Source organism: Cnephaeus nilssonii (assembly GCF_951640355.1).
Source record: "Cnephaeus nilssonii genome assembly, chromosome: 6".
NCBI classification, from domain to species: Eukaryota; Metazoa; Chordata; class Mammalia; order Chiroptera; family Vespertilionidae; genus Cnephaeus; species Cnephaeus nilssonii.
Window position 1 is genome coordinate 34785705 of NC_137077.1, and position 21623 is coordinate 34807327.

Sequence of the window (21623 nt, forward strand, 5' to 3'; positions counted from 1 at the left end):
AGCTAAAATTTTGACTGAATTGTAAGTTATACATCATAAATAAAACTTAATCATAACAGTATTTTTACAATGGATTTAGAAGGACATGCACGATGTGTCACCAGTACTGATTGGTTATCTTGAGGTAGTAGAATTATAGGTTATTTCTTTCCATTACTTTTCAGTAATTTCCATCTTTTCTGTGGAAGCTGTATATGGAACTGCAGCCTGCTGATAGTATATCTGAAATCAGTTCTGGATAATTATCCCTTTAGCATTAACCCCTGTTTTTAGAGGCCCTTACTGTAACAATGAATTTTTGCTTAAAGACATTGACATTAAAGAAAAATGTGTGTGTGTTTTTTAAAGGAAACTTCCAGAAGGGCCATTTAAAGTCACATAAATGTAAAAACCTTATTTCAAAATTATTATTATGTATGACATTTTGGAGATACCACTTATTTAGAATTAAAACTGAGCCATTTTAACTTTAATATTTTTAACTGAATGTGTCATGTTTCTAGAAATGTCTGCTATGTCTCTCTTTTTTTTGTTAATCCTCACCCAAGGATATTTTTTTCCTATTGATTTTATTTTATTTATTTTTTTACTTGGTTGAATTTTGTATTTTAACAGTATCCAGTGAAATTATCCTTTAAAAGTAAAAGGAGAGCCCTAGCCAGTTTGTCTCAGTGGGTAGAGCGTCGACCCTCTAACTGAAGGGTCCCAGGTTGGATTCTGGTCAAGGTTACATACCTCAGTTGCAGGCCCAATCCCTGTGCGATGTGTCTCTCTCACATCTCTGTTTCTTTCTCGGTTTTTCCATTGAGTGGATGGAAGGGAAGGGGGAGGAGGATAGAGAGAAAGAAATATCCATGTGAGGGAGACACGCCGATTAGTTGCCTCCCACACTCGCCCTGACCGGGATTGGGAATCAAACCTGCAACGAAGGTAAGTGTGCTTAACCAGGAAGCAAATCCAAGACCTTTCCATGTAGAAGCTGGTGCTCTAACCATTGAGCCATGTTGGTCAGGGCTGTCTGCTATGTTTTAGTCTAAATCAGTTACATCTCATTGTTTCCCACGTTTTGTCCTTTTCCTCTTTTTCCCAGTCTGTACCTTCTCCCAGGTGATGCACTCTATTTTGTATACGTTGCCAAGTCCAAACTCTTATCATCAGGCCTCTCTCCTGAGCACCGTGTTAGTTGAGACCCCCTGTTGCGAGCCATGGAAGCTCACTCAAGCTGGCTTAAGCAGAAAAGATACAATTGCAAGGATCCCACAAAATCTCAGGAACGGGCCTGAACAGAAAGAAGACTATGCGAGGGCTGTTTTTATTCTGTGGGCTCTTGCTCTACAGGCAGCTGCCTCTTTTTTTTTTTTTTTTTTTTGTCTGAAGACTGATTTCCTCTCCTCCTCCAGTCTATATGTCAGAAAGAGTGACCTTCACTATTTCAGAATCTTCTAGGACTAGTCATCCCGGGGAGGGGGAAGGCCGAGGTGAGGAAAAGGGGAGCAAAGGAACAAAACTAAAAACAAAACTAAGCTAAATTTAATTCTCTCTTAGGATTCAAACTCCAAGGGAGGGGCTCTGCTTCAGTCAGGCATTGTCCAGTAACTGTGGCCAGATGGGCAAGATGATACCAGGGCAACAGCTGTCGGGCAAATAATCTGCATGTAGGAAGTGTTAACTGATAGAGTGAATGAATGAATGAATGTGCTGACCTAGGTTAGGCTCTTGTGAGTCAAAATACCACAATAATGTTTTTGTGGTCCCTTTTTTAAGAAGGAAAATACTACTACATTATGGATAAAATGACCAAGTCTGAAACTTCCTTCAAAATAATTCAGTGAAAGCATGATAAGGAAACAATGCTTTTCTATATGCTTTTATAGAGAGAAGCATCTAAAACAAGATTGGCTATGAGTTGATTGTTGAAACTGAATGAGAGGTGCATGAGGTTCACAGTGCTGTTGTCTTTACTTTTGTATTTGTTTGAAATTTCCTATAATAGAGTTTTTAATCACAAAAACAGAATTGTATTTAGTAAAGTTAAAGAGCCTCATAAATGATTATTAGCTTATAAATTATATTAATTTTGTTGCCCTCACCAGTTTGGCTCCATGGATGGAGCGTCAGCCTGCGGACTCAGGGGTCCCAGGTTCGGTTCCGGTCAGGGGCATGTGCCTTGGTTGTGGGCACATCCCCAGTTGGGAGTGTGTAGGAGGCAGCTGATCCATGTTTCTCTCTCATCGATGTTTCTAACTCTCTATCCCTCTCCCCTCCTTTCTGTAAAAAATATATTAAAAAATAAATTAAATTTTGTTCCAGTGTCAGCATTATCACATCTGAATAATGAGGTTTTTGTTTTAGCCAACTCTGTTCTTTATTTCATCTGAAGGGTAATTTCAGCAGATGCCCAATATGAACAAGCCAATAAATGTACCTTTTACCTAAAATGTTTGGGTATGAATTAGTTTTTAGCTAGGGTGCCTAGAGACATCGAGCTTCTCCTAGTACTGCCCAGTATATAGTAGGTTCTCAGTAAGTGTTTTTTTGAAAGGGTGTCCCTTAGCAGTCACAAACCAAAAGGGAGCTTTGTCTATTGAGCTGTTTTCTTAAAATTTATTTAAGAAATCTTGTTTGTTTGTTTGTTTTTTGCTATACACTTTTCCATCATTTGAATTTTGCTGATTCTATCACCATAGTATAATTTTTGAGATAAGTGAAGGAGAAGGGTACTTGTGATTGCTCCAGGTCACCTAGCCACCTGAGGTCTAAGGGAATCAATATTATGGCACATCACATTTCTAACACACCTTGGCAAACCAGTGTAGAATCATATATACCAGATGTCAGGAGAAGATAGGTAAAATGTTGGAAATTATTATTACTTTGGTTACCCCCTGTTTAAGCATCTGTTTCAAAACAGTTAAGAAAGTCTTGATAAATCTAGGTAAAACATTTTTTAAACCATTAAGTAGCCTTTTTTAACTTATTAATCTATTAATCTCCTATTGCCAACTTATTAATTACTTGATTAAAAATAAAATCTCTGAACAACTTATCTTCTAGCAGTCAAGAATGAGATAGAGTAACTATTTTACTTAATGCTTTATAAAGTGTATTTATTGACTTCTTAAATTAAATATGCTTCACTTGTAAATTACAATTATGAAGAAACCATGACATTGTCTTGAAACATTTAAAGCATTTCTAAGGGTAAATAAGACCATTTAGAGCATTTTTTAAAGTGGCTGACATTTATTTCTTCCTCAAATATTAAAGTTAAATTTAGGTGCGGTAGGATAATTTTTTCAGGGTTGTTTTGTTTTGTTGTTTTTTTTTTTTTTTTTTTTTTGCACAAAATCAAAATTTGCTGTTAGAAATTATTTGTGACAGTGTTGTGAGGGCAGGGAACACCAAGAAAAATTTTACATTATTTCCGTTCCCCTCAGGCAAGCCTAAAGCCTCATTACCAGATAAGAAGGTGGCATAGAGTTGATTCTCAACCAGATATTTGTATAACATAAGTTGAGACATCATCCTCAGCCATAGATTCAGTGCAGAGAGGTAGGCAGACAGTATAGGGAGCTGTGAGTACAGATACCCTATATTGGCTAAGGAATTTGGTGATCAGAGGAGACATTCTCCATCCTATTGGTTTCTCTTGGAGGAAAGAGGGTACTCAGTTTGAAGTATGAATGGAGGATTTCTTCTTGGGGGTTTCTGTGGTTGGGAGCCTCTCTCCTGGGGTTCAGTGGGGTGTGCTGGGTCATTGGCCTCCCCAGTGGCCTGTTTGCACTTGGTAGGGCTCCTCTTTTACTCTCTGAGGGACAGATCTCCAGTGCATTTCTCTCTTTCTATGGGGGTGGGGATGGGCGGAAGGCATAGTGAAACTGTTTACCTCATTCTTGCTGCTCATGTAGCTCTGAGGAGCCTTGGAGACCTGTCTGCTCAGGTGGGGGTCTCTTTTAAGAGGAGTTTTCAAAAATAAACCTACCTCTCTTTTAATATTTTAAAATGTTATAACTTTGGGGGTTAACACCTTAAAGTTGTAAGAATAGTAGATGATTTTATAAGAGCCTATAACTCAGAATCTTACCTGTTAATTTGGAAAGAATGAGGTTGGTATTCAGCACTTCTTTGAAGCAGAGCATATTACTTATTAGCTGCATTGCTTGCTTTTTCACAGAATGTTACATCTTCATTTAAATCATAAGGCTGAATTGTATTACCATGAAACCTACCAGTGTTCCTTCAATAGCATGATAATAATTTTTGTAAGGAAAAAAAAACAAGTGGTAACAAAAATTATTTCCATTGTAGGAACAGAAAAGAAAGATAATACCAAAACAAAATTCCAGAATATATGAAGTCATTATGACTGAAAATTGTGTATTACACACGTACTTCATATTTTTAATTTTATTATAATAATTGGTCTTTCCTGTCATCCCCACAGGCATGTTACAAAGATAAATACAGTCTCCACTCTCATTATTTTTAACCACAGAAATGTAAACTGTTGATATGTTAGTGTTTAGGGACTAGAAAGCTGCAAAAAAAAAAAAAAAAAAAAAGGAGTTTTCTGTATCTTTTGGAAAATAGTATTGCATTATAAGTGGAATTAGAACTAGTGAGTGGAAACGGAGTGTCCACATAGCAGTGTGCAGTCCTGAAGCTGTTCGTGCAGGTGGAGAGTGGTGCTGGATAAAGGAGGAAATCAGGGTGAAGCTGGATCCCGGGTCCGGGTAAGGCCGTGCGCCCCTGGATCCGGGTGAGGCTGGGTCCCGGGTCCGGGTGAGGCCACGCCCCTGGGTCCGGGAGAGGCCACGTGCCCCTGGGTCCGGGAGAGGCCACGTGCCCCTAGGTCCGGGTGAGGCCACGGGCCCCTGGGTCCAGGCGAGACCAAACCAGAGGGAGTTGGACCTGCATTATCACCATTTGTTCACCATCCAGCGCTGAAAAGTCAGTGCCAACATGTACACATAAGGAACTGGTGGGCATTGAAATTGGGTCTCAAAAGAACTGTTGGTCCAGAAAGAAACTTACTACAGACTGATTCATTTGCCTGTCAGCATAACTATTATTGCTCGTCTCACATTCGGTTCTTATAAGTATATTTCTAGTAACACATGATCTCACTCATCTAGGGGAAATGATGAACAACATAGACTGATGAACAAGAACAGACCCAGAAACAAGGAGGCATCGATCGGACTCTCGGGCCTCAGAGGGAGGGTAGGGGAGGGTGGGGGTAGGGGGGAGAGATCAACCAAAGGACTTGTGTACATGCATACAAGCCTAACCAATGGTTAAGGACAACAGGGGGGTGGGGTGGGGGATGGGAATGGGGGGATGAGGACAAATATGTGACACCTTAATCAATAAAGAAATAAAAAAAAAAGGAGGAAATCAAAGTGTACATACAGAGTATTCACATTTTGCCAACTTCTATTCCCCTAAAAACCCCAGTCTTTTCTTTGGATAATATTTCTCAGAATTCAGAACTCATTCTTTCCTTTCAGAAAACTGAGGACTGGGAGAAAAATAAGACCGAAGCAGACATGGAAGAGTACATATGGACAAATAGCTCCTCAGAAAAAAATATCCTGAAAACACTTCTCCAAATTAAAGCCGCAGAGAAAAACCTGGAAGTAACTAAAGAAGAGCTCCTTGGCACCAAAGAGATTGAAGATTACAAAAAGTGCGTTGTTAGTCTTAAGAACGAAGGGGACAGTGAAAATACTCTTTCTCAGTACAAAGATTCAGTGAAGAGACTATTAAATTTGACGTGAATTATGTTGAAAAATATGCTTGGTTTATTTTATGATCTATATATAATTATGTAATTTGATATAAAGTTGAAAATGTGAAAAAATATTGTTTTAAAAAATATATTGTTTTACTTCTGAGTTAAAATTATTCCTTTCATGCTAATGCACAAAGGCAATGAATATTCACAAATTTTCTTATTATACTTGGGGGCAATTAGACTCATTAGATCTCTGATTTCTTCTGGTTCTAACGTGTTTTGATTTTACTTCTATTATAACAACTTTAGAATTTAAATACATATGATAGATTTATTTTGTCACCTGCTACATTGTTTCCCTACACAGTAGCACTTATTGGATGCTTCTGAATTGTAATTGTGGTTATTTCAGAAGTGAGGTCCAGAACGGGGCCCCCCTGCAGCTCAGTGTTTTGTTTACATAACTGCTGTCCACCCAATGCATTTTTGCAGATGTCAGTTCTGATCAGAAGCAGGTCCCTGGGAGTATTTTCTAACCTAAAAAGTTGGTTCCATCCCTCTATTTTGGGGTCACTTTATATTGATTCATTTCTGTTTAGCATCTTTCTATTTCCTGGGCCTCATTTCTCCAAACCCAACCTGAAAATGGAGATTAACTGGTATTCATTGCTTGATTCCTCAGTGAGAGCTTCCACAGCTCAGGAAAGAGATGAGGCATAAGGAGTGTAAATGGAGTAAACGACAGAGCGAGCACTGCCCTAAGAAGCATTCTATTCCATTTAGCTCTCAACTCAGGATTTTTAAGTATATCTGGAGGTCATTTCTTAGCACTTCCAAAGTTGTCCACAAGTGATTAATTTAAAATAAAAATAATGGCATTATTGAGTTTCTTTACCTAAGACTTGTGTTAGTGGACAGAATTAGAGAACATAAATGAAAGCCAAAAGGAATTTCAAAACAGTTGCCCAAAAGATGTATATAAAATGAAGGTATGATTTGGTATAAGCCCAAGAGTTGGTAGGTTAGAAAGGACAACAATATGACTTTGAGTATGAAAAGGAGAGAGGTATGTTGTATTTCATTGGATGAAAATACTGAATGAAAAGCAAAGTAGATAAAACTGAATTTTCAGATCAGGTTTGAAGCATACATGAGTGTATTGAAATGTTATATTTTTAGAGAGTCAGAGTTAGGAAAACTAAGCTGCAGAAACAGGATCGAAGAAGGAACATTTGGAAGGAACATGTGAAGAGGTGGTGGATTAGGATCATCAGTCCTGTAGTAATAGTACAGTGCAGATGTCAGCAGGGGCAGTAATCTTACCTAATAATAGACAAACATGTAAATTGACTGTACCTCCGCTATGCCCACAGCCAATCAGAGTGGTATGCAAATTAACCCAACAAAGATGGAGGTTAATTTGCATACGTACGTGGGTCCCGGGAACATCCTCAGCACCCAGGTCACTCCAAGCCAGCCATCGGAGGGGCGGGGGGGCCCCCTGCCCAAGCCTAAAGCCTCCGCCAGGGCCGAGCCTGCGATAGGAGGGAAGGGGGAAAAAATCAATGGAAACATATCCTCAGGTGAGGATAAAAAAAAAAAGAAAGAAATGTCATGTCCTATGAAAGACACATCTTGAAAATGCCTAAAGAAAGTTGTCATTTTTTCATGGTGAAGGGACTAGAGTCCGTGTTAATAAAAATACCTTGGTGACAGGCAGTGGCTGCAGCAGCGAGGTGATGGGGCTGGCACCTTCCCCTGACCAGTCCGGTTGCCCCCCATTGGGAGTGGGCCTAAGCTATCAGTAGGACATCTCTTGAGGGCTCCCAGTATGTGAGAAGGGGCAGGCTGGGCTGAGGGACCCCTCCCCAGTGCACGGAGGCCCCTAGTGATCTATAATAATAAAAGTGTAATATGCTAATTAGACTGGACATCCTTCAAGCCAATGCGAGGGCAGCCTGGGTTCTGGGTGCCTGCAGGGGGCCAGAGGGAAGCAAGCCCTGGGAGCCCAAGGGAAGCTGGTGCTGGCAGCTGGGGGAAGGAAGATCTACTCTTGCACGAATTTCGTGCATTGGGCTTCTAGTGTGTAATAAAGAGTTTGACCTTTCCTGAAGGTCTGGCCTCTACCTGTAGCTTCTGGGAGGTAATCTATGCCATACCTCATAGAAGCGTCTTTGTTTAAGCTGAGCTGCTCACAATGAATTTTAGGGTGGGGCTGGCCACACCTGATAGTCTTAGGCATGTCAGAAAAACCAACCATGTTATTTTGGGTGGGGGCTTTGAGTCATCTGGTAAATCAGTGCACCTGGCAACTGAGATCAACCACAGGTAATCAGTCAATCATACCTATGTAATGGAGCCTCAATAAAAACTTTAAACACGAGGCTCGGGCAAGCTTTCCTGGTTGGCAATACTCTGGGCATGTCAGACATTGGAACAGGGAGAGGGATCCATCCTGCCTCCAGGGGTAGAGGACACCAGAAGCTGTGAGGTTTTTTTTGGTTTGTTTTTGTTTTTAAATTCTTTATTGTTTAAAGTATTACATGAGTCTCCTTTTTCCCCCCACTGACCTCTCCCCTGCCACCTCCTCCCCCAAGCACAAGCCCTCCCCCCCTACTGTCTGTGTCCATTGGTTTTGCTCATATGCATGCATACAAGTCCTTTGGTTGATCTCTTACCCCCTCACCCCCTGCCTTTCCTCATAGATTGTACAGTCTGTTCAATGCTTCTGTGTCTCTGGTTTTATTTTTGTTCATCAGTTTATGTTGTTCATTATATTCCACAAATGAGTGAGATCATGTGATATTTATCTTTCTCTGACTGGCTTACTTCCCTTAGCATAATGCTCTCTAGTTCCATTCATGCTGTTGCAAATGGTAAGAATTCCTTCTTTTTTATAGCAGCGTAGAATTCCATTGTGTAGATGTACCACAGTTTTCTAATCCACTCGTCTGCTGATGGGCACTTAGGGTATTTCCAAATCTTAGCTATTGTAAATTGTGCTGCTATGAACATAGGGGTGCACATATCCTTTCTGATTGGTGTTTCTGTTTTCATGGGATACATTCCTAGAAGTGGGATCACTGGGTCAAATGAAAGTTTCATTTTTAATTTTTTGAGGAAACACTATACTGTTCTCCACAGTGGCTGCACCAGTCTGCATTCCCACCAGCAGTGCAAGAGGGTTCCTTTTTGTCCGCATCCTCTCCAGCACTTGTTGTTTGTTGATGTATTGATGATAGCCATCCTGATAGGTGTGAGATGGTACCTCATTGTTGTTTTGATTTGTATCTCTCGGATGATTAGTGACTTTGAGCATGTTTTCATATGTCTCGGCCTTCTGTATGTCCTCTTTTGAAAAGTGTCTGTTTAGGACCTTGGCCCATTTTTTGATTGGATTGTTTATCTTCCTTTTGTTGTATGAGTTCCCTGTAAACTTTGGAGATTAAACCCTTATCAAAGATAACCTTGGCAAATATATTATTTTGTTGATGGTTTCTTTAGCTGTGCAGAAGCTTTTTATTTTGATGTAGCCCCATTTGTTTATTTTCTCCTTAGTTTCCATTGCCCTAGGAGCTGTATCAGTAAAGATATTGCTACGACACATGTCTGCTATTTTGCTGCCTATGGAGTCTTCTAAGATTTTTATGGTTTCCTGTCTTTAAGTCCTCTATCCATTTTGAATTTATTTTTATGTATGGTGTAAGTTGGTGTTCTAGTTTAATTTTTTTTGCAAGTATCTGTCCAATTTTCCCAACACCATTTATTGAAGAGACTGTCTTGACTTCATTGTATGTTCTTGTCTCTTTTGTCAAATATTAATTGAGCATAATGGCTTTGGTTGATCTCTGGGTAAGCTGTGAGTTTTGAACCTTCCTGGACTTCATCCTATGAGCTTCTCCGTTGGCTGATTTTAATCTGTATACTTTCCCTGTAATAAACCACAACTGTGAGTATGATAGCTCTCATTGAGTTCTGTGAATTCTAGTAAGTTATCGAACCTGAGGGTAGTTTGGGAACCCCTTCCCTATCCGGACTTTAGAGCTGGTGTCAGAAGTGAGAGTGGTCTTGTACAGGACTGTGACCTTTAACCTTTGCAGTTTGGCTAACTGACCTGAAGGCTCTCAGACTGAGGCTTGACCCTAAGATGGCAAACTCTTAGAGCTGTAAAATTAATACAAAACTGCCTCCAAAGGTAACAGCTGCCGTCATTGTAATTTTAGCCATAATTAAACAGCACTGTTTGTCAATTAGATCCTTGTCCTTTAAACTATTAAGTGACCCAATATATACAATGAACATTACCATATTCATCCTTATAATGGGGAAAGATTCTAGGGGACACTGCTGGTGTTGATCTGCAATCATTTCTGACCTCAAACTTTTTTTTAAATATATTTTTATTGATTTCAGAGAGAAAGGGAGAGGAAGAGATAGAAACATCAATGATTAAAGAGTTATTGATCAGCTGCCTTATGCATGCCCCCTACTGGGGATCGAGCCCACAACCCAGGCATGTGCCCTTGACCAGAATCAAACCTGGGACCCTTCAGTCTGCAGGCCGACACTCTATCCACTGAGCAAAACCGGCTAGGGCCTGACTTCAAACTCTTAAGTTACACAGAAGTTGCTTAAACATGTAGGCAAAAAAAACAAAACAGAACAAAACAAAACAAAAAACCTGTCTTCTTAATGATAGGGTGCTTTATTTCTTTCTTGGCATATATTCTTTCCAATATTGGTTAGTATTTCATAATAATGGACAATTACAGACTTAAACCCACAACAAAACTGACTACCTACAATGTTGGAGAGATTTCAGTATTGTGGTGATGGGTGTAACAACCCTCACCTTAGTTGTTGACTGGGCCCTGACATCTTTGTTTCTTAATGGTTTAAGTTCTATTCAGGAGCGCTCTTTGGTCTCTGACTTCCATTAGGACGTGGCTTCCAGGCCTGGCTGTGTTTGATGCTTCTCGGCTGCCTCTGGCCTGGTTGCTTCTCCAGTCTAAGTTTACTCCGTCTATCTGATGGTCAAAGGTAGGGGCTGAAGAAGAGGAGTATGAGTTTGTTTTCTTACAAAGATAAATATATGTTCCCCAAATTGTGGTTATTTCTCTAAAACTATCAATTTTTAAGAAATGAATAAAATTCTGAGAAACTCCAAGGAAGAAAAAAACTTTATTTTCTAGCAGCCCTACATTGTTGGGAAGCTTAAATAATTTGTATACATTTGAAAGAAAAGCAATCTTCAAAGAATGTATGTAGAAATAATTTTGAAAGACAGCTTCCTGAATTATTTATTTAAATATAAATTTAGGATAATGTAAATCTTAATAACCCCCTAAATAGCAGGGCCTTTTTCCCCCAATGTATTAAGAAGGAAATTGAACAAATTTATGATCTATATAATAAAGAACTAATATGCTAATTAGACTGAACAGCAGAACAACCATCCGGATGACCTTCTGGACAAAGCCAGGGCTGCGAGGGCTGAGCCCCTTGCATGGATTTCATGCATCAGGCCTCTAGTATTATTATAAATAGTGAATTAAGGCAAACTGATTAAATTTTTTAATTCAGACTTATTTATGATTAATATTATGAGGGAACAGTACTATTTTATTAATCTTACTAGGGTCCCAGTGCACGAATTCGTGCACCTTGAAAGGAACTGTGGGCCACGAGGCTGCAGTGGGCACGGGCGGGTCTCAGCCCATCCTCTACACCCCTGTCCAGCCCCTCCTGCCGCAGCCCTGGTCCCCTGTCTGCTGGCAGCCCTGCTTCCACGCCCCCTGCTCCCAGACCCCGCTTGCACCTGCTGATGGTGCAGAGCGATTGAGGCTGGCACTAGCAGTGGGTGCAAGTGGGGCCGGCGCCATCAGTGGGTGTGAGCAGTAGCTGCTGCCCTGATCGCCCCTCAGGTACATGGGAAGGTGGAGAAGCCCTCAGGGGTGATCGGGCCAGCAGCTGCTGCTCGCACCTGCTGACAGTGCTGAATGATCAGGACTGGCGCTGGGTGCCAGCAGCGGGTGTGAGCAGGGCCAGCACCGGCAGCAGGTGCGAGTGCCTGGCGGGACCGCAGCGCGTGGGAACAAATAATTTTCAGTAACCACCAGAGGCTCGCCCTGATGACAGCACCCCACCTTGGTCTGGTGCCCCCATTCACCTGCTCCACCATTCCGCCATGTTCTACGCATGCCCCCGGTGGTCAGCGCACGTCCTAGCGACCAGTTGATCAGTTGTTTGGTTGTTCAGTTGTTCCCCCGTTCAGTCTATTTGCATATTAGGATTTTATATATATAGGTAAGATTTCTATATTCTTTGTGGTTATGGCTGTCAATATCTGTTCTCACGTTAAAAACAATTTCAGGGATGAGATTAAAGGCCTGTAGTTTAAAATCATTAGAGACTTAAGTTACAACTTTCTACATTTATTAAGAGTTAAGGGGTAAATCTGGTGTAAGAAGTGGACAGAGCTGAAATACCTAGTGCTAAGCTTTGCATCTGAGTAAACTATACAAGTAAGGGTTGTAAACTAGAATTCCCAAGCTTTATTCAACAGAAGTTAACGTAAAACTCAGAAGATCTCCATGCCATGATAATTACAAGGCATGTTATCTTTAGAAAATGAAGATGGATTAGGATTGAGAAGAACGGAACATAGAAAACTATGTAAAAATCAGGAAGCATTTGCTCAAACCACTATAAGATTTTATTAACATGTAACAATAATTTGACCTTGATGGTAGACAAATAAGATATTACAGTATTTTTTCTCCCTGTATCCCATGCTTATTAGGAAAATGGAGGCTTTTAATCTAACAGTGATTTCAAGCATGGAATTTTGGGGAACAGATTTTCTGTTAAGTCCTGGCTTTACTATTTACCAGCTGTGTGACTTTAGGCAAGATACTTAGTCTCTTTTCTCCTCAGTTCCCTCATCTGTGTAATGGGATAATAGTAGTATAATGGTTAATAATAGTATACCCAACTTAGAATTATGAGGATTCAGGGAGTTAATACATGTATAGCTTTTAGAACCAGATCTCTCACACGATGCTAAATAACTGCAGGAGTCAGAATTTTAGAAAATTGACAAAGAATACACTATTCAAAAAAAAGTAAATAATAAAAAAGCAGTTCTGTTTATCAAGCATTAGCGTTTTTTTAGACATTGGTGGTGGTGGGCACATCCTATGCAATTATTTTTGAAACAAACTGCCCTTGTCTTACAGAAAACTAAAAATGATACTCTTGAAATCTTATAAACTCTTACAAATTTTACTGTTAGGAGTTCTCCTTCAGAATGTTACATTGTTTTCCTTTGCCTGGATCCTGACTTTCTCTGTCCTGGTTTATACTGGCCCTGCTTCTTTCGACAGCAGCCTGATGCCAGGATGACTATACAGCAGCAAAGAAAGAGGACAGAGGTACAAAGGGCCACAGGAACCAGCCACGTCTTTGAAGTCACAGATGTCCCATCCGGTGTTTTGTCTTCGTTCTCAGATGTGTGGTTTCTGCTGTTGTACCCTTTGGTTTTGTTCAGTAGCTGCTTGCTGCTGTTGAGTCGGGATGGAATGGGCATATGAGAAAGTTTTGTGTCTATGGGCACAAAGAAAGGAGAAATAGTCTTGTTATCTGGATTGTTGGTGAAATCAGCACTGGGTGACACCTTACTTATTTTTGTGGCAATGGAACCATTCAGGGACATGAATCTTGCCCAAGAATCTGTGGTTAATTCCTCGGAATACCTGGTACGGGTTGCGTTAACCAACTCTTGATGTGTGGTTAATGATGGAGCCTCTATTGATGGTAGCATTTGGTTTATCATGGTGGTTTGTTGCTTATCTAAATTCGTAGCTTTTAGATTTCTTAGTCTGTCCCATCTATCAGATGAAGAACGGGTATTCAGATATGTGGGAGGTGATTGTCCAAAAACCAGCAAATCTGGATCTATACCTGAAAGATAAATAAGGCATCATTCATGTTATTTATTTTTATTTTAAAAGAAAGAACCATATTCCTGGCTGGTGTGGCTCAGTGGTTGAGCTTCAACCCAGGAAGCAAGAGGTGACCAGTTCAATTCCCTGTGAGGGCACATGCCCGGTTGCTGGCTCAATCACAGCAGGGGTGTGTGCAGGAGGCAGCTGATCGATGATGTTCCTCTCGCATCGATGTTTCTATCTCTCTCCCTCTCCCTCCTCTCTCTCTAAAAATCAACAAAAACTTTTTTTTTGTTTTTAAAGAAAGGACCATAAAATACAGTTTGGAGAAGTCTCAGGTTTTGCTGGTATGAGTTATTGAACTAAGATAATTGCTTACTTCTGAAAGGCTTAGAAACATACTGGCCATATTTGAATTTATCTTAACTTTCCAGGACATTTCCTGTGATGAACAGATATGGCTATATCATGGAGCGTACTTCCTGTCTGCCAGTGCTTTGGGGCAACAATAGTGAGTGTTAGTGCAAGAGCTACAAAAACAGTAACCATTTGAGAGATCTAGCGCTTTTAAATAAAGAAACAAAGTAGGTCCTGACGCCAACATAGCTCAGTGGTTGAGTACCAATCCATGAACCAGGAGGTCACGGTTCAATTCCCAGTGAGGTCACATGCCCATTTGGGAGCTTGATCCCTAATAGGGGGCGTGCAGGAGGCAGCCCATCAATGATGCTCTCTTATCATTGACATTTCTAACTCTCTCTGAAATCAATAAAAACATATTTTTAAAAAAATAGGCCCTGAGCAGTGTAACTATATTCAAATCATGAGCAAAACCCTAAATTTCATCCCTTTCCAGTGCCTGAAGGTCCTGATTTTGTCTTCAGTATTTTCTCTTATCTTGTAAACTAACTCCTTTTCTTCTGACTTCAGACCAGTGTAAATATTGCTTTGACTTTAAATGGGAAGAAAAAACTCTGAGCGGCTTTCCAATAGTCCCTGATAGCAATCTCCCTCCCTGTACCCCTCTTCTCTCTCTCTTCCTCCCTCTCCCACCCCTTCCCCAAACATTCCTACACCCATTTCCTTCATTTCTGACTTTAGTTTTTGCCATCTTGCTTCCAACCTAATTGTTCTGGCAAAATTATGCTTCTGAGGTTATCAGTAGTTTCTCGTGTCCTGATCACCTGTGTCTCATTGCTTTGGCTTCCCTCCTGTCCATGATATTGCTGGCCACTCTTTTAAAAAAAAATCCTTCCCTGACTCTCAGGAGAGTGCCTGCCTCTCATTCCCCCCCTTTCTTTTGCTGGTTCTTTTCTCGGTCCCAACTGGTGGGGCAATTTTCACAACCTTTAGTTCTTGGTCTTCTGTATTTTCTCTTCATCTCATACCCAGTCCAACGAGACTATTCTCATCAACTGTCACCACTGCAATGATAGCACTGGAACCCACATGCCAGTTTTTCCCTCTCTCCTGAGTTCTCATCTCATTTCTCCTGTGTTCTACTGGAGGCAGACATGTCCCGTCATCACTGCACGTTCCCAAAGCCAGCGTCATTTTGTCTGCCTCTGTCTGACACAGTAGCATCGCCATTCTAGCATCACTCATGGTGGAATCTGCCAGCCAAGTGATTCCTCTCTTCCTATATCGAAAAAGTAACTAATGCTATCCAATTCCTTCCCAGTATGCTGGTCGCCATCCCTCCTCGTCATTGCACCTCCCATGACCTTGTCTGGATCCACTGCCTCCCTGACTGCATTGTCTAACCTGCATCCTGCATAGTTTTCCTAGGCTCAGAGCACCAGACACCTCTTTAATGACAGCATTTTATCATTAAGTACCTTTCCTAACCCTACTCCGCCCACAGCCCTTCCGTTACCTGGCCTACCCTACCTCCCCCATATTGTCAGCCCCAAACGTGCCCTGTGGTAGCCCCACCCGTGTTCTTACTTCCCCGTGGTGTGATGCAGAACTCCTTATCCTGGCTCTTCCTTGAAGCCTCTGAATTATCTAGCTTGCTTTGGTCTCCCCTTCTTTTGAGCCTTTGTACTTGTAAGACTTGTCGCATCAACTAGATTTTTTTAAAATTAAATTTAATGGGGTGACATTCGTCAGCCTGATCATATGCAACTAGATTTTTAAGGAGCTTGAAGGCAGATATATGCTGCAGTCTTCTGCAATGTTGAGCACAGCCTGCACATTGATAAATTACCTCCTTTGTATTTTGATGATAAAAACCTTTTCTTTTTTATGTTTATTAATTTGTACCTGAGATGATTATATACATGGACAAAGGACACTTAACATTTTTTTTTCTAAAATAAAATATACATTGGGGCCAATGATATGTTAATATATGTAAGCCTTGGTGCACTCGTTGCCCCTGACATCCGCCTTGGTAGAGTCTGTGTCTGCAGTGTCAACGGACCCCAGGACTGCCATTTAGCTTTCTTTTATTTCGTAGTGGTACCCTCAGCCACGGCGGTAGAAATGCCTGCCTACGTTGGCTCCTGATGAGGGCTCATGTGATCAATGAAATATGATGCTTAACCTCTTGTTCAATCACTTGATTTGTTATCACCTGGGATAAACTCATCATTGCTGAACTTGTCATTGCTGAACATGTCAAACTAAAGGGAATTTCCTTTTAGTTTTCTATCTGGAATGCTAAAAACCTGTCGGCCAGAGTGCCCAAAGTTCACTGAAAAATAATGATTTAGGGATTTCTTTGTGGCTGTTGCCAGCCAGTTTCTAGGTTACCTGCCTCTACTAGGATATTACCAATATTCCTCAAAATAAAAACAGAATATAGGTCATTACCATCCGTCACGTTATATAAAATGGCACTGGTTCCAGGCTCCAATATGCAGCTTTCCAGCGTCGGGCAGTGGATATGGAGGCAGTTGACATTGTCGTGCATAGGATCATGGTAGAAGACAGCCAAGTTACAGGCAACTGGAAGGGAACAGGCAAAGTACCTCTGCAATGGTCCTGGCTTCTGCCCCTTTGATGAGCTCTGAGAACATATTTCTTTCAAGAACATCGGATTCACATGTGAACTATAGTAACTGTCCTTTTAAAAGAAAACACCTACTCATGCATATGAGCCTAACCAATGCTTAAGTTCAACAGAGGGTTGGGGCATCCAAGGGGAGGGGTGTGGGATGGGAATGGGGGGATGAGGACAAATATGTGACACCTTAATCAATAAAGAAATTTAAAAAAAAAAAAAAAAAAAAAAGAAAACACCTACTGATCTCTTCTAAGTCATCTTTCATATATTCCCTCCCACACGGAATCACCTAGAACCCTTTCCCAATCCCATGAAAAATTCAATTGGCTGCAGAAACCTCTGAGGATATATATATTTCTAGGCGCGGTACCCCTCGGAATGCTAAAGTACTGGAGTTCACCAGAGAAAGAAATAGGAAAATGAAGTGACAACTACTGTATCAGAAGAGGGAATAACAGAAAGGGCAAAAATAGTAATGACTACATTACTGGGAGGGGCTAGAGGGTGGGAGGGGCCAGATGGCCTTGACCCTGACTGCAGGTGTGCTCTGGCCCTATGGTGCAAAAGCACATCCAGTGAACAGCACAATCAGTGTCCTTCGGGAGCGGAGAGAGAAGGATGTCAGCATTTGGATTTTAGCAAGTTCCCTCGTGTTCAGAGGTAAATTGATGCCATGAGAAAATGCTGAGAAGGTACCGCCAGAGTACCTTCCCCTCCCCCGTTCCCCTCCGTGAAGGTGCTGGAATTAGAAGCATCTCTTAGGAGTACATTATTTGCTCATCTTATCTCCCTTTTTCTAAGTAAGATTACTCCTTGCCGAAACCGGTTTGGCTCAGTGGACAGAGCGTCGGCCTGCGGACTGAAAAGTCCCAGGTTCGATTCCGGTCAAGGGCATGTACCTTGGTTGCGGGCACATCCCCGGTAGCCGGTGTGCAGGAGGCAGCTGGTCGATGTTTCTCTCTCATCGATGTTTCTAGCTCTCTATCCCTCTCCCTTCCTCTCTGTAAAAAATCAATAAAATATAATTTTTTAAAAAAGATTACTCCTTAAAATACATGATGTTTTTGCTGGAAAACCTAAAGTCATATTTGTTGGATGCAGATCTTCAGTCTGTCCTCCCTAACGTGCAACACATATTTTCCCTGCTGCCATGGAGTGGAAACACTTGATGGGGAATATCCATTGGCCAAAAGGTATCACCTTCTCTAATAAAATAAGATTACAGAACCATGGTGTACTATTACCAGACCTCAGCGATGCCAAAAGCTGCTGTGGAATTGTTGTTGCTGAACCTGTACTCCTGTGTAAGGTTATCTGTGGGAGGTGCCTGTCCCCCATTACTTCTGGGATACCCATGTTTCTGAACTCTGTACTTTTCCAGTAGGAGAAAGAATGGGATGAAAGTCAGTAACACAGCCCTAGAGCGTCAACCTGTGGACTGAAGGATCCCGGGTTCGATTTCGGTTAAGGGCACATGCCCGGGGTTGTGGGCTATCCCCAGTAGGGAACATGTAGGAGGCAGCCGATCAATGATTCTCTCTCATCATTGATGTTTCTCTCTGTCCTTCTCCCTTCCTCTCTGAAGTCAATAAAAATATATTTTTAAAAAAGTCATTAATACATTGCTAATACCTTATAGATTACAAACACATTCCCTAAGGCTGTGCTGTAAAGTCTAAAGGAAAGGAATAAAAAATATTCAATTTTAGACGTTAAATTTCTGATAAGAAAATTGATGCTGTAGGGAACAGTTTGTACATCTTCGTGTACATTTGGGAGTCCCCTCTGAGCAGGTTTGCTATTGCAGGATTGTGGCATTTTTAAGTTCTGGCTTCCAGCTGGAAACTGGGAGATGTGTGTGTGCCCTTTCTTCTGGAGAAAGACAGTCACAACTTGGAAGCCACAGGATGCTTCCTGGAACTCTACTGGATGCTTGTAGTGTCCTGAAGGTCCAGAGGCCACGGCTTCCCTCGTGTTCAGAGGTAAATTGATGCCAGGAGAAAATGCAGAAAAGGTACGCCCTCTCCCACAGCCTGTCAGTGAAGGTGTTGGGAGTTAGAAGAATCTCTAAGGTGAAAATCTGGGCCCTAGCCAGTTTGGCTCAGTGGATAGAGCATTGGCCTGTGGACAGAAGGGTCCCGGGTTTGATTCTGGTCAAGGGCACATGCTTGGGTTGTGGGCTTGATCCCCAGTAGGGGGCGTGCAGGAGGCAGGAGGCAGCCAATCAATTACTCTCTTTCATCATTGATGTTTCTATCTCTCCCTCTTCTTTCATCTCTGAAATACGTAAAAATATATTTAAAAAAAAAAAAGCAAAGTGGCATATGAGGGGATATCTGTATTTTTTTTAAAAAACTGGATTGGCTATCTTTTCAAAAGATTTCCCTTTAATAAATTAATTGCTCTCCTCTGTGCCTGATTAACTTCTGAGGACTTAGCCTGTGACAGCATCACATACTGCGGTCTTTTGACTTTTTTTTTTTAATTTTTTGACAGTTAGTTTAGATTCTCCAAGTAACTCTAATTTGCATCCCAAAAGTCTTACATGCATAATTGGATAGGAGGCATTGGCAATTAATAAGTCAGAATCAAACCAAGGAAAGAAAGTGTGGAACAGCCAAGAGAAATAATTTAAAATGGTGTGTTGCTTTGTTGCTTTTTTCTAAGTAGCTTTAAACATCTTGGAAGAATGAAAAATAAATGAAAGAAGTCTTTAGAAAATTGTAACTTAAAATTCTGTAACAATGAAATATTTTCCTAAGTACAGGCTTTGGGCATGTTCTATGGATGATGTTAAACCCTAATTCTGGATTGCAGACCAAACATATCTGTTAGGATATTTTGAAAATTAATCTCTCTCTCCTTTCTTCCTTTTCTTTTTGTTTTTCTATTTGACATATATCTCCCTATTTGTTTCAAAATATGAATCCAATCTAAATTCCTGCTTAATACATCCCACATTTGGTCAACACAAGCAAACACATTTAAAAATTTTGAACTGATACCAATATCACCAAAAGAACTTTGAAAAGGAAATTATTATAAATATTTGTGACATTAAGTATGCTGTTTTGGGCTATAGGAATATTGTTAGTTGACACTTGGAGAAACATTTTCATTTAGCACTTTAGTGAAGGAAAGAGGATTCTCTGTTACCTGTAGATTCCATAGCATTCGGGTAAAGCAAGCCTACACTGTCCCAAATGGCAAAGTCAGTCTCAATGTCTCTCCGTCCCCCCTCCTCTCCCTCATCTCAGGGCATCTTACCTAGTTGTCTTCAACTGTTCACTGGACCCTCTGCCCAGGACTCCTTACTTAGGTCTTCATTTTGGAAGTTTCCTCTTAGTTTTGCTCAGGCATATCATTGACACTTACCATCCTTCCTCAGACAGCAGCTCCTGCTGCATTTCTGGCCAGTGCTTTCAGAATAATACCTCAAGAACTGAGCACCCATCTTCTGAGACTCCTCCAGGTCGACTAGAAGGCCCGGGAAGCGACGGATCCAGCAGTCCCTGTAAAAAACAGTGGGTGAGCAGAGGGCGTCTGAAGTCCACCCCATGCTTAGGAGCAAGATCACGTCTGCTGCCACCACCGCCACATGCATTTCCCTGGTGAGGAGATTCGGCAAGAAGTCTGACGTCCAGGCAGAAGCTGGAGCTGACCATCAGGGTTTAGGGCGGTTTCTGGACTTCGGGGCTGTTGCTAAGGAACAGCTTCCTTGGAACTCTTCTGGAGGGTCACGTTCTAGAAAAACGAGGCTGTTCTTTGACTGCATATTGATTTTTCTTTCATTTCTTCCCAGTTGAATCCCAGGTGAACATTTGATGTGCTGGTGTTAAATTCTGAACATTTTTCAGGCCATTTCAATACTTTGTCCTTTAGCCTCTTAAAGACGTGGGTTCTCTCCTCTCTTTTTCTTCTTTCTCTGAAAGTGAATCACCACAAACACCTTTTACTAAGTAAATATAAAGGCAAGTGGAAATCCTAGCCAAGTGTCTTTCTGAGGACAACAATAGTTTAGTCATTTGACGTCAGGTAAAGGAGGGATCCATTTCACCAGAAACAAGACATCATTTTGTAAGGAACTTGTGTGACTACGGACTTCCCCCCCTCCCCAATTATCTCTTTTTTCCCTGGTATAAAATCTTTGTTTTCACTTAAAAAACAAAAAAAGGAAGAAAGAAACCTTGAAAGTACATGAAAGCTGAAAATAAAATTAAAGTTTTTAATTTTGCTGTGATTTTGAAAACATTGAATGTGGATCCTGGTCACGTCTAAGGCTAGGGCATTTTTTGCCAAGGCCAGACAAAAGCTTTCTTAAAAGAAGACTACAAAGATTCTGCAAAAAGAACAGCCTCATAATGTAGATAGAATACAACACCCATTAAGGTGTATATTGTCCAATCAAAAATAAAAGTTGTAATTCACAATGAAGATTGTGAAGACGTTCAAGTTGGGGGTTGTCCGATCTGCTTTCTGATATTCATGTTTGGAAGTTATAAAGTAGCCTTCTTGGTGAAGCTGATTCATAAAGACACAGTATCTCCGATTGAAGCAGAGGAGTTGCAAAGAATGTGCATTAGGAAAATGGTAAAATGTTTTTAAATTTATAAATATTAATAAAATTACTTCCATGGCAATGCTAAACATTGAAAATATATTAAAGGTAGTGAAAATAGCCTCTTACTTTCATGAAGACTGTATGTTTTATGTCCCATGATATTCAAGATGACATTAGTTCAAAGCATAAAACTGTTGCTTTTTTTTTTTATATCCATGTTACACAGAGCATCAGTGGTAATCAGCTTCGAGCATAAAGAACTACTCTTTTTTTATTCAAGTAAACTTTTCCTACCTGGGATCTATATTTCTTCCCTACTTTTTTGCACAATGACTCATTCACTGACTTGACACAAAAATGTTAACATTC

The 21623-nt window shown here is 40.8% G+C and overlaps 2 protein-coding genes across 4 annotated transcripts in view; one reads left to right on the plus strand and one right to left on the minus strand.

Annotated features, from left to right (window-relative positions):
• Positions 1-9673, plus strand: part of MRPS35 (mitochondrial ribosomal protein S35) — a 36821-nt gene extending 27148 nt beyond the window's left edge. The window contains exon 8 of the mRNA XM_079774987.1: positions 5511-9673. Coding sequence (XP_079631113.1) covers positions 5511-5780 — 270 coding nt within the window. The 3' untranslated portion in view covers positions 5781-9673. The remainder of the gene's footprint in view (positions 1-5510) is intronic.
• A 3060-nt stretch (positions 9674-12733) lies between these two features.
• Positions 12734-20612, minus strand: MANSC4 (MANSC domain containing 4). Of its 3 annotated transcripts, XM_079775736.1 has the most exons (4): positions 20356-20486; positions 20069-20205; positions 16501-16635; positions 12734-13699 (listed from the first exon to the last, which is right to left on the minus strand). In XM_079775736.1, exons 2-4 carry the CDS (start codon positions 20145-20147, stop codon positions 13050-13052), a joined length of 864 nt encoding a protein of 287 aa, XP_079631862.1. In that variant the 5' UTR covers positions 20148-20205; positions 20356-20486; the 3' UTR covers positions 12734-13049. The 3 variants fall into 3 exon arrangements, with proteins under 3 accessions (XP_079631862.1, XP_079631860.1, XP_079631861.1); XM_079775734.1 differs by having other exon boundaries at positions 20069-20612; XM_079775735.1 differs by lacking the exons at positions 20069-20205; positions 20356-20486 and adding an exon at positions 16930-17075 and having other exon boundaries at positions 16501-16770.
• Positions 20613-21623: the final 1011 nt, after the last annotated feature.

Coding starts and splice junctions, on each gene's coding strand:
- MANSC4 (XM_079775734.1), bottom strand. CDS start 20,297: ATGCATGTGGCGGTGGTGGCAGCAGACGTGATCTTGCTCCTAAGCATG. Junction 16,636..20,068: donor CTGCTGTCTGAGGAAGGATG/GTAAGTGTCAAT, acceptor GTTCCCTTCCAG/TTGCCTGTAACTTGGCTGTC. Junction 13,700..16,500: donor TTTATATAACGTGACGGATG/GTAATGACCTAT, acceptor TTTATCTTTCAG/GTATAGATCCAGATTTGCTG.